The sequence below is a fragment of the Myxine glutinosa genome, chromosome 8 (assembly GCF_964187855.1).
Source record: "Myxine glutinosa chromosome 8, kmMyxGlut1.1, whole genome shotgun sequence".
NCBI lineage: Eukaryota > Metazoa > Chordata > Myxini > Myxiniformes > Myxinidae > Myxine > Myxine glutinosa.
The window spans coordinates 87,164,126-87,181,823 of NC_136268.1; the positions used below are offsets into that span (position 1 = coordinate 87,164,126).

Sequence of the window (17,698 nt, forward strand, 5' to 3'; positions counted from 1 at the left end):
GGAGATTGGCGGTGGTTGGGGTCATGTGTAGGCGCATATATACGTAGTTATTACATTTGTATTTGGTCCCTTTAGCGTATGATGCTTTAGACTCGGCCATGTTATTATCATTATTATTATCCGATTGAAAGCCTGGTGTTGGCTTAGCGGTTAGGGTGCCGGCTTGGGATCCTAGGATCCTGGGTTCGAATCCCGGCCGATCGCTGAATTAACGCCAGGGGGGTTGACTCAGCCTGTCATCCTTCCGAGGTTGGCAAATTGAGTACCAGCTTGCTGGGATGAATGATCACGGTGTGTACCCCGATTTAGAATAGGTACCTGCGCATCGTAAGAGCGTGACCGTATCCCTGCGCATCATAAGAGCGTGACCAAGGGTTGGCATCAGGAAGGGCATCCGGCCATAAAAACATTGCCTCAAACAGGGAACCATGATTGTCATGGGGCCCGCAAGGCTAACCCCCGCTCTAGCGGGGAAAATGGCCTTAAAACGATCATTCATAATCATTCATTCATTCATTCATTCATTCAGGTGTGCCCCATAATAAGCACCTTAACATGACCTTTATCCAAGGTGGAAAAACCACTTGGGGAAGGGGGCATTTGAAGTCCGACAACCTCCATCGTGTTACCCTTAGTTCCCCTGGCAAGTTTGTTTGAGATTGGATCAGTACTGACTGAATTTATCTTGGTAAGACAGACACCAAATTGTGTATTTTAGTATGATGTGTAATTTTGGATGTGAACACTTGTTATCATTTGGAAACACCTTAGAATGGTCATCAGATCCCTTGTATTTTGTTGCATGTGAATGAACTTCTATATTGAAATAAGTATCCAAGAATGGCCTTAGCATTTGCTCTTTCAGATTATTACTTGCAAAATCGAAGATTTTTCAAGTATATTGGTCGGTTGCGTTTGTGGTTCTGTCTGTCTGGTTTGTTACTTGCAAAATCGAAGATTTTTCAAGTATATTGGTCGGTTGCGTTTGTGCTTCTGTCTGTCTGTTTGTTACTTGCCGGAAAAGATTCCGGCAAGTATATTGATCTGTTCGTTTGTTACTTGCCGGAAAAAATTCCGGCAAGTATGTTGATCTGTTCGTTTGTCTGTCTGTCTGTTTGCAGCACTGCGTCTACACCGTTGCACGTAGAATCGCCAAACTTTGCACACATATTGGTCTTGCCCTGGAATAGACTGTGCCCAATTGATGACGTCATCGATCACGTGGTTCGGCCGCCATCTTGGAAAAACCGAAAAACTTTGCACCACAATATCTCCAAAAGTGCTGAACAGAAAAAATTGACATGGCTAAATGTAAAGAACTCTCCATGGGGAATAAAATATGTTAATGATGACGTCATCAGTCACGTGGTTCGGCCGCCATCTTGGCAAAACGGCAAAACGTTGCACCACAATATCTCCAAAAGTGCTGAACAGAAAAAATTGAGACATGGCTCATTGTAAAGAACTCTCCATGGGGAATAAAACATGTTAATGATGTCATCAGTCACGTGGTCGGCCGCCATTTGGAAAAACGGCAAAACTTTGCACCACAAAATCTCCAAAAGTGCTGAACAGAAAAAATTGAGACATGGCTCATTGTAAAGAACTCTCAATGGGGAATAAAATATGTTAATGATGATGCCATCGGTCACGGGGTTCGGCCGCCATCTTGGAAAAACGGGAAAACTTTGCACCACTATCTATCTATAATTCCAGTAATCTCTGTGTGTTTGTTTGTTTGTACGTTTGTTTGTTTGTACGTTTGTTTGTTTGTACGTTTGTTTGTCTGTGACCGCTGTTTCTCGACAACCACGGGTCCGATATACTTTAAACTTGCCAGGTATATTGCTGGGGACCCGAGGATGTGCCTTTTCAAGGTTTCATATTAATCGGACAATTACTTACCGAGCTATGTCCAAAAAACGATTCAACCAATCAGAGAGCAGCGAGCTATCGCGTGTGCCGAACGTGGCGAACACACTCTGCCTCGGATGGCACATTTGAGAGCGTATTCATTTATTTCACGTTTGCAAACTATGTTGGCGCTATGTTGGCGTTAAACTATGTTTTAAAACTAATAATAAAACTAATAAAAACGAATTTGCGATTCATCGTAACTGCGATATACGACCTTCCGGACAGTGAGGACTGCACTTCCGGCATCCAATCACAGAACGCGTTATTGCGTAGGCGTGGCCGATGTGAGAGCGAGCTGATGCTGAGCCCAGCGCGTGCGCCATTACGGTACGTAATTCGATTTCTTCCGGAGAAAAGAATAATTTCTCGATAGAGGGGGGATATAAATAGAGGGGGGGGACCCCGGGGGGATTGTCACTGTACTCGCAAGCCGTTCGCCGTTCGCTTTGGCGTTGCGAATGGACCAAAATATTTCATGGACCAAACCATTTCATGTAAAGCGTTCGCCGTTCGCTTTGGCGTTGCGAATGGACCAAAACATTTCATGGACCAAACCATTTCATGTAAATAGAGGGGGGGATATAATTTTAGATATAGATATAGTACGGGCATGCCCTAGTATCTCCAAAAGTGCAGAATGGAAAAAATTGAGACATGGCTCATTGTAAAGAACTCTCCATGGAGAATAAAATATGTTAATGCTGGCGTCATGTCACGTGGTTCGGCCGCCATCTTGGAAAAACCGAACACTTTGCACCTCCATATCTCTGAAAGTACTGAATAGAAAAAATTGAGACATGACTCGTTGTAAAGAACTCTCCATGGGGAATAAAATATGTTAATGATGATGCCATCGGTCACGTGGTTCGGCCGCCATCTTGGAAAAACGGGAAAACTTTGCACCACTATATCTCCAAAAGTGCAGAATGGAAAAAATGGAGACATGGCTTATTGTAAAGAACTCTCCATGGGGAATAAAATGTGTTAATGATGTCATCTATCACGTGGTTCAGCCGCCATATTTGTTTTAAATGGCCGATAAAGTACATTCCGGCAAGTCCTCGGTCTCTGACCGATTTTTCATCTGTGTTTGTCTGTTTGCAGCACTACGTCCACACAGTTGCACGTAGAATCGCCAAACTTTGCACACGTATTTGTCTTGCCCTGGAATAGACTGCCCAAATGATGACGTCATCGGTCACGCGGTTCGGCCGCCATCTTGGAAAAACCGAAAAACTTTGCACCTCTATATCTCCGAAGGTGCTGAACTGAAAAAATTGAGACATGGCTCATTGTAAAGAACTCTCCATGGGGAATAAAATATGTTAATGATGTCATGGGTCACGTGGTTTGGCCGCCATCTTGGAAAAACCGAAAAACAGCACCTCCATATCTCAGTGCTGATTAGAAAAAATCGAGACATGGCTCATTGTAAAGAACTCTCCATGGGGAATAAAATATGTTAATGATGACCATCGGTCACGTGGTTCGGCCGCCATATTTGTCCTAAATGGCCGATAAAAAAGTAAATTCCGGCAAGTCCTCGGTCTCTGACCGATTTTTCATTACTTGCCGGAAAAAATTCCGGCAAGTATGTTGATCTGTTCGTTTGTCTGTTTGCAGCACTACGTCTACACCGTTGCATGTAGAATCGCCAAACTTTGCACACATATTGGTCTTGCCCGGGAATTGACTGTGCCCAATTGATGACGTCATCGGTCACGTGGTTCGGCCGCCATCTTGGAAAAAATTTGCACCTCTATATCTCAGAAAGTGCTGAACAGAAAAAAATTGACATGGCTCATTGTAAAGAACTCTCCATGGGGAATAAAATATGTTAATGATGACATCATCAGTCACGTGGTTCGGCCGCCATCTTGGAAAAACGGAAAAAAATTTGCACCTCCATATCTCCGACAGTGCTGAATAGAAAAAGTTGAGACATGGCTCATTGTAAAGAACTCTCCATGGGGAATAAAATATGTTAATTATGACGTCATCGGTCACATGGTTCTGCCACCATAGTTGTCCTAAATGGCCGATAAAAAAGTACATTCCGGCAAGTCCTCGGTCTCTGACCGATTTTTCATTTGTCTGTCTGTCTGTTTGCAGCACTGCGTCTACACCGTTGCACGTAGAATCGCCAAACTTTGCACACGTATTTGTCTTGCCCTCTAATATACTGTGCCCAAATGATTACGTCATATGTCACGTGGTTCGGCCGCCATCTTGGAAAAACCGAAAAATTTTGCACCTCCATATCTCTGAAAGTGCTGAATAGAAAACATTGAGACATGGCTCATTGTAAATAACTCTCCATGCGGAATAAAACATGTTAATGCTGACGTCATCTATCACGTGGTAGGGCCGCCATATTTGTTCTAAATGGCCGATAAAAAAGTCCATTCCGGCAAGTCCTCGGTCTCTGACCGATTTTTCATTTGTCTGTCTGTCTGTTTGTCACCGGCCTATAGGTCACAATTTTAAACCGATCTTCACGAAACTTCACCAAATAGTAGTTGGTTAAAAGCAAGAAGGCTATTGTTTTTGGGGTCAATAGGTCAAAAGGTCAACATAGGCCAAAGGTCAGCAACTTTGCTAAATTTCTAAAATCCTCAATTTTCATCCAATTGACTTGAAATTTGAAGAGGACTTGCATATCTGGTCACGGAATTCAACCACCAAGTATATTTGAGGTCAACATCGGCCAAAAGTTCAACATGGGCCACATTTCTAAAATCCTCAATTTTCATCTGATTGACTTGAAATTTGAAGAGGATTTACATATCTGGTCACTGAATTCAACCACAAGTATACTTGAGGTCAGCATAGGCCAAGTTTTTAAAATCCTCAATTTTCGTCCGATTGACTTGAAAATTGAACAGCATTTGCACATTGTCATTAAATAGGGAAACTATTTTTGTGGTCAAAAGGTCAACTCAAGGTCAACCTTCCAAAATCATCATTTTTCATCTGAAAAAGCATCACTTTTCTTCCTGTTGACCCGAGCTTTGATCAAGATTGTCAATTTTAATCTTGATGAAATGGACAATTTGCTGTATCAATGGGAAAAAAAATTATTTGGGGTGGGGGGCGGATTTTGCAAGTATCGTGCTCCGCATGACGTCTCCTTGTTTTGTCATTTGAGCTGGTTTTTATAATTATTAGAATACTTGCAACGGTACCCGCCCTATGGGTGGGGCTTCAATTGTGAGGCCCAAATGAAAAGGCAAAATATCAGAAATTGAAGGGTTTTTTTTATTTTAAACAATTTATATAAACATCCGTTAAATCATATCGCATGCAAATCATCAAAATCTAAACGGTATTTGTAGAAATTCAATAAAAGCCACATCACTGTTCATATCGGTAAATATTATTCCATCGTGTTTCAAATCGTGATCGCGATCTGTTAGCGCATACACCGCCCAAATAGCTATGTGGAATTCTCTCATGTGGAGATTAAACGTCGTTTGAACTTTGACCGAGGTCATTATTTACTTTTAATGATGCTTATATATGAATGATGTTTAATGATGTTTATATTGCTTTTGGGTCGTCCTTTCCGCACATCTCGTGGGATTGTGAGTTGGAGAGATGGCCGTGATGGTGGGGAGGGGGTTGGAATTCTCTCAAGCAGGGATTCAACCCGTGTCCTTATAAAAGGTCTTTGTCCGAGGTCGCCGTGCATCGATCGGTGCAGCCGTTTGTGCAGTACCCGGGAAAACAACATCGTCACAATGAAAACATCGTCACAATGAACGGTATGCGAACGCGAATGTTATGCGGGAGTCCCAACCTGAGAATGCTGGAGACTAAAGCTGAAATTGGAAAAATTAAATACCCTATTTTACTCCTGGAGATCCCAGGATTATCCACCCAAATTATCGTTGCGATCGGTTCAGCAGTTTTTACGGTACCTTTGAACGGACAGCCAGACGGACAGCCAGACGCACGGACATTTGGTGAATTATAGTAAGATTATTGTCCCCCGTCGCTCAGTCCCTATGGCTTTCCCGTCCGTCCGTCCGTGCGTGCGGGCGTGCGTGCATGGCTGCGTAAGCAAAGGACCGCATTCGAATTTGGTGTGTGGGTGCAACCCACGTCAAAATCCAAGATGGCCGCCGCCATGTATGTCTGATGCCATGTATGTCTGAACCTTGTAACCTGCATATCTTGAAAAATAAGCGAAGTACCAACTTCTAATCTGGTGTGTGGGTGTATCTAGGCACAAGGAAGAACGCTGTTTAAAATCGGGTCGCCACGTCAAAAGCCAAGATGGCCGCCGCCATGTATGTCTGAAACTTGAGATGAATATCTTGAAAAATAAGCAAAGTACCAACTTCTAATCTGGTGTGTGGGTGTATCTAGGCACAAGGAAGAACGCTGTTTAAAATTGGGTCGCCACGTCAAAATCCAAGGTGGCCGCCGTCATGTATGTCTGATGCCATGTATGTCTGAACCTTGTAACCGGCATATCTTGAAAAATAAGCGAAGTACCATCTTCTAATCTGGTGTGTGGGTGTATCTAGGCATAAGGAAGAACGCTATTGAAAATTGGGTCGCCACGTCAAAATCCAAGATGGCCGCCACCACGTATGTCTGAACCTTGTGAGATGAATATCTTGAAAAATAAGCGAAGTACCAACTTCTAATCTGGTGTGTGGGTGTATCTAGGCACACGGAAGAACGCTGTTTAAAATTGGGTCGCCACGTCAAAATCCAAGATGGCCTCCGCCATGTATGTCTGAATCTTGTGAGAAGAATATCTTGAAAGATAAGCGAAGTACCAACTTCTAATTTGTTGTGTGGGTGTATCTCGGCATAAGGAAGACGGCTATTGTAAAGTGGGTCGCCACGTCAAAATCCAGGACGGCCACCACCATATATATGTCTGAACCTTGTGAGCGAAATATCTTGAAAAATAAGCGAAGTACCTTCTGGTGTGTGGGTGTATCTAGGCATAAGGAAGAACGCTATTGAAAATTGGGTCACCACGTCAAAATCCAAGATGGCCGCCTCCATGTATGTCTTACCCTTGTGAGCGAAATATCATATCATAGCATGTTTTCTGCGTCTTCCACTTTGGCAACTCGCATCACTTCCCCAACGGGGGACCTAGGCATAACGCTTGTTATTTTTATTTGTTGACTACACCCTTGAATTTTATAACCTCAATTTTTAAAATCTTTTTTTGTTAGAATTGGCTGTGGTTGAAAATTCTTTTGGTGATGCATTTGCTCATTTGAAAGCCGTCGAGATTTTTTTTTCTTTAAGGAAAATCAAATTGTCCGAGCATATTGAGATAATAAAACATCAATTATTTTAAAGCTGATTGTATAAAAATAAAAAAAAGTCTGCATTTCTAAAATGAAACCTGCAAGTAAAACAGGTCCAGTTATTTATTTATATATACATATATATATATATCTGAGAGAAATAGTAGAAACTCCACAGTACGAGCAGGGCGTCTCATTTGCATTAAATCAGACGCGGACGTAGCTTCAGGACGTTGATCTTTAATTTGACAAGCTTTCGACCAACAAAGGTCTTCTTAGTCGTCCCCAAGTCCCTTGCCCTTCCGTTGAACTTGTGTGTGTGTGTGTGTGTGTGTGTGTGTGTGTGTGTGTGTGTGTGTGTGTGTGTGTGTGTGTGTGTGTGTGTGTGTGTGTGTGTGTGTGTGTGTGTGTGTGTGTGTGTGTGTGTGTGTGTGTGTGTGTGTGTGTGTGTGTGTGTGTGTGTGTGTGTGTGTGTGTGTGTGTGTGTGTGTGTGTGTGTGTGTATTGTTACAGACGCGGTTTTAGAGATGTTATTTTACCGAGCGGTTTGGTATTACCGCGTCCGAACAGTTACTCCCCGATTAGAACCCGATCTCACCCAAACGTTGGCCGGATCGCACCGCAGCTAGTCAATAGGGAAAAGACAAAGGCGACACGGATGTGAAGAAGAAGAAGAAGAAGACAAAAAGGTTGGAAATACCACTAAATTTATTCCTACTGTTTACATGCTCAAAGTAACCAAGGAGAAGGAAAGATAATAAAATAATATACAGAAGGATCAGAGACACAGTGCAATTATTAACTTATACAGCTTAATTAATACCCAGGGACAAGACAAACCGAACAAACTCACTATTACGTGGTCCCCTCGGTGACTACCTGGTCTCGGTGACCCCCGGACCGTGAGAGGAACTTCGCCAGAAAGTAGTAGTATATATGCGCTTTCGCAACACAATCCCTATGAATTCCACCCAAGAGAAAACTGATGTTCAATGATATATTTCAAGGGTAATGATACCAAACAATTTCAATGATACAATCAAGGGTATATTCCCCGAGCAATCCACCATCCACAATTCACACTCAACAATCAATCAATCCCCTAGAGGTTTAAGATGGCCATCTTATATATGTGTGTCCCCTTTTGTACTCACGACCCCCTTTTGGTCTCTGCCCCTCACAATGTCTCTGGGCCCCTCCTGACCAAGATGATGGTCGGCGTCGCCGCACTCGGGCGGTTGAACGAACCCCGGGTGGACGTGTTTCCACCGGGCCGGTATCGTACCAGGCACCACGGCTGTAGCCCCTCGTGGCCACGCGAAGCGGGTACGGTAAAGCAAGCCAAAAGCCCCACGCCACTTGCAACGCGTGTTAGGCCCCAACGTGCGACCCGTACGCGTCTTTTTAGACGGTGCCGCCAACGGTGCCAGACGCGGGGTCGGTGCACGGCCCCACGTCAACTTGACGTCTCCACCGGGTAGGTACACGTCCCGGTAACTCCTCTCGCCAGACGGGCTTTGGAACGCCGCTTTTCCACGCGGCGCAAGGTCGATCCCACCTTTCGTCGGAGCGGGGTGAGGAAGAAGAATCCTCGTCGCTTTTCTTCCTCGTGTCTTTTTCCTTCCGTTTCCGGTCTCTTTTCCAGAAGGGCTCCTGACCCTCCAACCACAACAACCCTTAATCGACTACACATTAATAAGCAACCCTGAATAGTAATTCACATACATTCCCCTAAATATGTAACACTCACGTACACAAGAAGGGTGGAAAGGCAGGAGGTGGATGGCTGGAGGGAGAGGGAGGTCCAAGGGGGTCCCGCAGCACAACCGGCGCGTTTAGCAGCCGCCGTTCAGGCCCCACGCTGCTGTTTTGGCTGCTGTGGACGTCGCGTGCTTTGCCAGGCTTCGTCGGAGGCGTCTGGTCCAAACCCTCCACTCGTTCTTGGTCCACTCACTCTTTACCACCGACTCCTCACCGCAACCAACTGACCACCACCACCGACTCCTCACCGCAACCAACGCAACCAACTGACCACCGACTCCACTGACTGACTCCTCACGACTCTCTTGGCGACCAACTCACGACTCACTTGCGTCCGCGCCTTTTATAGCGCCTCCGGCGATTAAGCCGCCGGCCTTTTGGACACGCCCATCGGGGTGCTCACCTCGGCCCTGGTTGGTCGCGCGACCCTCTGGCTCAGCCCTTGATGACGACGGGCGGGCACGCCTTTCTTCTCCGATTTGAGCACATGTTCAATGGCGGTTATTGGAGGGGAGGTAATTCGGCAATCGAGGCCCGGCAATGACGGAAGGGGATGTAAAAGGAAATGGAGATTTTGGGGATGGGAAGGAAAGGGAGATTTTGGGGATGGGAAGGAAAGGGGATCTATTCTCTTTCACTGGTGCAATGGAGTACTTCAATTAATGGGAGACACAGCCTTACCCTAAAACACAGAATAAGAGATAACTATCAACAGGGGTATTCTATTATTTGGCTGATGTGTATGCTTGTGGACTAATTATGGGATGCCCTTTCACCTTTACACAGCTCCGGAGGTAGGGGGGCGCAGAATAAACAATAATAATAATAATACAGCACACAATAAAAAATATATACAGTCCTCATATCCGCAACAATATATATATATATATATATATATATATATATATATATATATATATATATATATATATATATATATATATATATATATATATATATATATATATATATATATATATACAGTGGAACCTTGACTTACGAGTTTAATTCGTTCCGTGACCGAGCTCGTAACTCAAATTGCTCGTATCTCAAATCAAATTTCCCCATTGAAATGCTATTAATCCGTTCCAGCCCGCCAAAAACCACACCAATTTTTTTTAAAATATACAGTATATATAAAAATATCTCGCGCTTTATATTTCACCTGTATGCAGCATACAAGTTGGCAGGATGGCCTGGACTGGAGGTACGCACACTTGACTCTAAAGTCTAAACTGTCCAGCCTGGGTTTGAATCCCGACCCAGCTATAACCTGTCATGGGTGAATCACAGGCAGGGTGATTCATCAATGGGTGTACCGCTAAACTGGGCGCCCCGTTTGCGTCCCATTAGTTGTTGGATGTTAAGGATCTCACCGTGTTTTCCACAAAGAGAAGGCGAGCTATCGCCGGCACTCTGAACAAGTTGTGGCCTGGCATGCTCTTCTCCTCTGCCGTTATATACGTCCTCCTCGGCACCTCGCTCATGTTTTTCGACGATTGCGTGTTTTATATCCAAGCACAAGTTTTATATAAAACACGACGATTGCGTGTTTTATATCCACAAGTTGTGGCCTGGCATGCTCTTCTCCTCTGCCGTTATATACGTCCTCCTCGACACCTCGCTCATGTTTTTCGACGATTGCGTGTTTTATATCCAAGCACATCATCCTCTTCTTCTTCTCAGTACCGTGTTTTCCACAAAGAGAAGGCGAGCTATCGCCGGCATTCTGAACAAGTTGTGGCCTGGCATGCTCTTCTCCTCTGCCGTTATATACGTCCTCCTCGGCACCTCGCTCATGTTTTTCGACGATTGCGTGTTTTATATCCAAGCACAAGTTTTATATAAAACACGACGATTGCGTGTTTTATATCCACAAGTTGTGGCCTGGCATGCTCTTCTCCTCTGCCGTTATATACGTCCTCCTCGACACCTCGCTCATGTTTTTCGACGATTGCGTGTTTTATATCCAAGCACATCATCCTCTTCTTCTTCTCAGCACTGCACTTGCCACTCACTTTCTTAGGCCCCATGGTTAAAACTAAGAAATTTTCCGAAATAACCAAAATGCGAAAACAAAAATGCAGCGCTATACGACAGAGATGCGTACTGTACTTGCACGGCAAGATAACCACGTGACCAGAACCCACCTGGCGGCGTAAACTCGAAATAACCAAAATGCGAAAACAAAAATGCAGCGCTATACGACAGAGATACGTACTGTACTTGCACGGCAAGATAACCACGTGACCAGAACCCACCTGGCGGCGTAAACTCGAAATAACCAAAATGCGAAAACAAAAATGCAGCGCTATACGACAGAGATACTGTACTTGCACGGCAAGATAACCACGTGACCGGGTGGCGAAAGCTCGTAACTCGGATCTCGGCTCACATCTCAAAGCAATAAACCGCCCGAGCGACGGCTCGTATCTCGAAAAACTCGTAAGTTGGGGCACTCGTAAGTCAAGGTTCCACTGTATATGTATATGTATATATATATATATATATATATATATATATATATATATATATATATATATATATATATATATATATATATATATATATACTGTATATATATATATATATGCAGTCAGGTGAAAAAGTAAGTACACCCCATGTAAAGTTTTGACTTTTTCAACATATTTCAACATACAGCTATTTGATCTTCATTTCAACAATATTGATAGATAAAGGTGATTTAATCTATCTATAATTCCAGTAATCTCTGTGTGTATGTGTGTGTGTCTGTGTGTCGTTTGTCTGTGACCGCTGTTTCTCGACAACCACGGGTCCGATATACTTGAAACTTGCCAGGTATATTGCTGGGGACCCGAGGATGTGCCTTTTCAAGGTTTCATATTAATCGGAGAAGTAGTTACCGAGCTATGGCGATTTATTTACCAAACACCGCAAGCCGTTCGCTTTGGACCAAACCATTTCATGTAAATAGAGGGGGGGGGGGGGGGATTGTCACCGTACTCGCAAGCCGTTCGCTTTGGCTTTGCGAATGGACCAAACCATTTCATGTAAATAGAGGGGGGGGGGGGGGGGATTGTCACCGTACTCGCAAGCCGGTCGCTTTGGCTTTGCGAATGGACCAAACCATTTCATGTAAATAGAGGGGGGGGGGGGGGGGATATAATTTTAGATATATATATAGTACGGGCATGCCCTAGTATAATAAATATCATGAAACATTTACATTTTGTAGTCATGACATTACATTACATTTTGTAGTTTTTTGTAGTAGAACCCTGGTGTTGGGCTAGCGGCTAGGGTGTCAGCTTAGGATCCTAGGATCCTGGGTTCGAATCCCGGTCGATCGCTGAATTAACACCAGGGGGGTTGACTCAGCCTGTCATCCTTCTGAGGTCGGCTAATTGAGGACCAGTTCACTGGTAATTCCCTGTTTGTCGTTAAAGGCGGCAAAAAGGGTTGGCGTCAGGAACGGCATCCGGCCGTAAAACATTGCTTCAAAAAGGGGACCGAAAAACAACAACAACCACGGTTCCCGAAAAAGGCCAACCCCCGCTTGCGGGGAAAAATGGCCTCTAAAGGTGGTTTTTTATTTACATTTTGTAGTCCATTGTATTGTATAATTGAAAGAAACATAAATGCAAATTTCGCATGTGGAAAAAGTAAGTACATCCTTGGGGGTTTCTTGCATGCACCGCTCGTTTCAAATCCCCCCCACCCCCCCCCCCCCCCCCCAACATCTCGATGGGATTTGGATCCGGGCTTTGACTTGGCCATTCCAGAACCCTCCATTTCTTTCTTTTCAGCCATTCCTTGGTGGATTTACTGGTATGTTTAGGGTCATTGTCATGTTGCAAGGTCCCTTTTCGGTTGAGCTTCGACTTTCCGACAGATGGCCTCACATTATCCTCAAGCACCCTCTTGTACAATGAAGAATTCATAGTGGATTCTATGATGGTGAGCTGCTCAGGCCCTGATGCAGCAAAGCTGCCCCAAACCATAATATTTCCCCCACCATGCTTTACAGTTGGTATCAGGTTCTTGTGGTTAAATGCTGTCTTTGGTTTTCGCCAAACGTGTCTTCTGGTACTGTGGCCAAATAGCTCTACCTTTGACTCTTCTGTCCCAGGCGCATTGTTCCAGAAGTGCTGGTCTTTGCCTAGGTGTTCATTGGCAAACTTTAGTCTTGCCCTGATGTTCTTTCTGGACAGCAAAGGTTTCCTCCTGGCACACCTCCCATGTAGATCAAATTTGTGCAGCCTCTTTCTAATGGTAGACTCGTGCACTTTGACATCAGCATTGGCAAGAGCTACCTGTAGGTCCCGTGATGACATTCTGGGGTTCTTCGAGACTTCTTTCAGCATCTTGCGGTCTGCTCTCGGGCTGAACCTGCTGGGTCGGCCTGGCCTGAACAAGTTGGCAGTTGTTTGGAATCTTCTCGACTTGTAGATGATCTTCCAGACAGTCGAATGATTGATTTCAAATTGTTTGGAGAACTTTTTAAATCCCTTCCCAGACTCGTAGGCATCTATAACCTTCTTTCTAAAGGCCTCAGAGAGCTCTTTTGATCTAGGCATGGTGACGCCGCACACTTCAACAACAAAGAGCAAACCAAACTAAATGTCTGAGGTTTAAATAAGACAGGTTCCTCCAAGATCTTCTTTAACGATGTTCTAATCATTTGCACCTGAGCTGGTGCACCTGATTCTAATTTTAGGTATTTGAAGTAGTGACAAATGTAGGGGTGTACTTACTTTTTCCACATGCAAAATTTGCATCTATGTTTATTTAAATTATACAATGGACTACAAAATGTAAATGTTTCATGATATTTGTTATAATATATCACCTTTATCTATCAATATTGTTGAAATGAAGATCAAATAGCTGTATGTTGAAATATGTTGAAAAAGTCAAAACTTTACATGGGGTATACACTACTCACAATAAGTTAGGGATATTGGCAGGTTCTTTGGTGTGGTTGATTTTGTGTATTAATTATGTTGAAAAAAGTTGTTGGTCCTAATTCTATGGTTATTAATGAGTGTGAAAAAACTCACCATTCTTGATTTCAATACCATAACCCTAACCCCTATAAAAAAATTAACTCACTCCCACAATATCCCTAACTTATTGTGAGTAGTGTACTTACTTTTTCATGTGACTGTATATATATTTGCCAATTCCAGCACAAAACTGCATGGTTCTGCCTTGATGGCACAGGAGATTAAAAATAATAACTAACTATTGTCATGAAATAGTGCAAGGTGCTAATGTTTCAGGGTTCACCCATCAAAGTAAAGGACGAATAGTTTATTTTTTTGCTCCGTTGAAGTGAAGGCTGGAAACGTCAGCACCTTGTAATCCTTTGGGGTGGATAACTCCTGCCGTTTTATTATTACTTTAATATATACCTTACATGTCATTAGAGCCGTGTGATTGGATGGCTGTGAGTTTTTATCCAAGCCATTGTACAAATTTTCAGGTTACATCGGTGTGGTAAATCGCAGCCAAAAGGACATTGAAGGACGGAAAGACATCGCTGCAGCCCTGTCAGCAGAGAGGAAATTTTTCCTGTCTCATCCAGCATACCGACACGTAGCTGATCGCATGGGCACTCCTTTTCTTCAAAAAGCTTTAAATCAGGTCGGATTGAGTCCTTTGTAAAATGAATGGTTGTTTCTTTCCTGTGTTATTTGTTTGGATGGAGTATGTCTTTTTAATGCAATTGGATACTGTGCAACCCGAGGGGAAGAGGAAGTTACTGCAAGTTATTGCAGCATTGGGGTTTGTTTTGGTTAAATGTATTTGTTCCTTTTGCAGCATGTGCATTGCTAAACTTGATATCGGAGCAGTTAAAGCGATAATATCCCAGGATTATATCCCAGGCAACACCACAAAAACACCCTGAAGTGTCGTGCAGGATAATGTGGAGTAATGTTTGTATGCCATGAACCTAATTATTATGATAGTTTTTGAGTTTCACTGTGTTTGATTGATGACACTGATTATGATGATAGGCACTGACATTTATGCTGTTTTATTTGTAAAAAAAATTTTTGCTTCTGTTTAGCAACTGACAAACCATATTCGGGATACACTGCCAGCGCTCCGGAACAAACTGCAGAGCCAAAGTCTATTATTGGAGAAAGAAGTGGAAGAGTACAAGAACTTCCGTCCTGATGATCCTACTCGCAAAACCAAAGCTCTTCTTCAGTATGTCTCTTCACTTTGTCGATTTTAAATTTTAAAGTTAAATTTTGCATTATAAACCCAAAAAAGATTTTTCTAAAGTGATACCCGCAAGTTTCATGGGTGCATTTAGTTTTTGCAAGAATTTTTTTTATTATATATGAACGGTATGGTGTGTAGTTGCTAATTCCAGCACAAAACTAGCATTCTACATTGGTGCACAAGGGGGGGGGGGGAATATATTGTTGCTGTTTTGAGAACCCACATTCTTGTAAATATGACATTAAAGGGTTAAAGGTTGCACCCCATAGTTAGGCCACAAGCAACACGTAGGCCACCATAGGACTTCAGTTATTTCATTAGTATGTGTATAGTAGGGTGGTCCAAAAATGCAAAAAAATCTTTTTTATCTGGATTTTGATGCTCTTTTGGATTATTGTTAGAAATGGTCTAAATCATTCACCCAAAAAATATTTTGCATCTGAGTCATCTATAAACACATACACACTCAACATATAAATTTGTCATTTTGGTCAATTTTAATGAAAATCGTCCATGTTGAGAGGCTTACAAAGACTTTAGAAATATTTTTTTCCTAAATAATGTCATTGATGGTACATACCCCTGTGAAGTCCTCATGGTCGAAACATGAGTCAGACATGTATGAACATGTTTCAAACATGTTTCAAGCATTGTCAAACATGTTTCGACCATGATGATTTCACACTCACAGGCGCAAGCGCATGCAAAAAGTCATGAACCACAAAATGGCTTAGTACAATAGTGCATGTACTTTTTCCACCTAGGTTGCTATTGGATTGTTCTCATTTAGCCAAATTTGGTGAAAAACGCCATATTTCAATTGAAGTGTGTATGAGTTTCTAGATGGAATTGAGCGAAAATATTTGGTGGGTGAATGTTTAAGACCATTTCTAACAATAATCCAGTAGAGCATCAAAATCGGAGAGATCGATGTTTTTTGGACCACCCTAGTGTATAGGTAAGGCCATGTTTCCAATAGTTGAATCTGCATTGTGTCAATCAAATAAGAAGTAGGCCCCATCCTGTTCATTTTGCAGCCTCACTCCATGCGACGCCATTACGTGCCCTCCAGTCTGCCCTATGGCTCTCCCAATTTGTTATGCGCCTTTGTTAGCAGCGTTCGCTGCCTTGAGCTGGAGCTCGCTCAAACGCCACCATAAGCCACGAGGTTAGGCCCGAGAAAGGGGGCGGAACGCCAGGAAGAAGGTGTGGCCACGTCAACCCACCATCAGGGAGTGGCCGGTAAGCGATGCCCAGCCAACCAGAGCTGAGGTAGGATCGCCGACAGGTATGGCTTTTGGGCTCGCGGAGTGATCGCTGGTCGGGTTATATAAGCGTGAACGCAAAGTCCTTTCACAGGACTTTCTGGACGAATGCGCTTGATTGCTTTGCGAAGGGACTCACTGGGAAACGCGCGTTGTTAAAGAGGACTGATGGGAGAGAGCGCATTGAGAAAGACCTTACAAGATATACGGCGCGCTTGATGAGAACTTACTGATCGGGAGAGCGCACCCTTGTTAAAGGAGGACTTTGGAGAGGGGGCGTTTAGCATGAGGGTGCACATATTACGTACGCAGCGTACCAGCTTCCCCCCGTTATATAAATTGTCCGGTCGCGTTCCACTATACGCGGAGCTGCCTGCCGGGTTTTGCCGCTGGACCGGAGCCTGGACTGGAGCCGACCAGAGCCTGGACCCCATCGCCGGACCTTCCACCCAACCATCTACAATCCCCGTGTGAGTGTATGTTTGTCCTGGGTATTAAGAATAAGACTGTTTAAGACTGCCCTGTGTAACTGCTTCTTCCTCTTCCTATCCTGTACATTCTTTCGTTTCGTCTTCTTTCTGTACATTTGTAATAAATTGCCTTGTTCTTTCTTGGTTTCCTCTTATCCGATCGCATCTGTCTTTTCTCTCATTGGGTAAACGTGGCACGATCGCAACCGCTATAATCGGGTCTAGTCATGGTTAACGGCCCGAATCGCGGCTCGCTTCGCTCGGCGTGTCCACTAACGCCGTGGTTCGGGCGGGAGTTATTTCCCTGCTTCGCGGTCGGTGTTCATAATTAGGTATTTGGGACTAAATTGACCAATAACCCTGCCTAATACCGACCGGAAGGAGCGTATAACTTCCAGGACTCGGGTCGGCCAGATAAAAGGACAAGGGGATTAACCCCCTCACCCCCCTTGATAAGGGGAGAGCCGACGACTGAGATCCGTAACAATTGGTGTCTGGGAGTGGGATTTGGACCCGAACCAAATTTTTTTATATGTCTGAAAATTTTTGGTCAAAATTACGAGCGGCCGAAATTTTATTGAACATCTAAATTGAATCGTGCCATGGATAACCAAGGTGATCGGATGCCGGTGGGGGTAAGTGAGGAGGTAGAAGAGGGGTTAGAATTAACCCAGGACCCCAGGGAAGAACAATTGGGAGAGATGGAGGAGGAAAGGAATGAGGGTGTGGTAGTGGGGGTTTCAGGCACACAAAATGGCGGCGTCTCGCACATGGCGACGAGGGCCGCGCC

The 17,698-nt window shown here is 43.8% G+C and overlaps 1 protein-coding gene across 9 annotated transcripts in view; it reads left to right on the forward strand.

Annotated features, from left to right (window-relative positions):
- The window catches only part of LOC137432678 (dynamin-1), a 240,133-nt gene that overhangs the window by 29,134 nt on the left and 193,301 nt on the right, over window positions 1-17,698 (forward strand). For all 9 annotated transcript variants that reach the window (XM_068124772.2, XM_068124769.2, XM_068124771.2 and 6 more), the window contains exons 6-7: window positions 14,425-14,585; window positions 15,013-15,155. In XM_068124772.2, coding sequence (XP_067980873.2) covers window positions 14,425-14,585; window positions 15,013-15,155 — 304 coding nt within the window. The remainder of the gene's footprint in view (window positions 1-14,424; window positions 14,586-15,012; window positions 15,156-17,698) is intronic.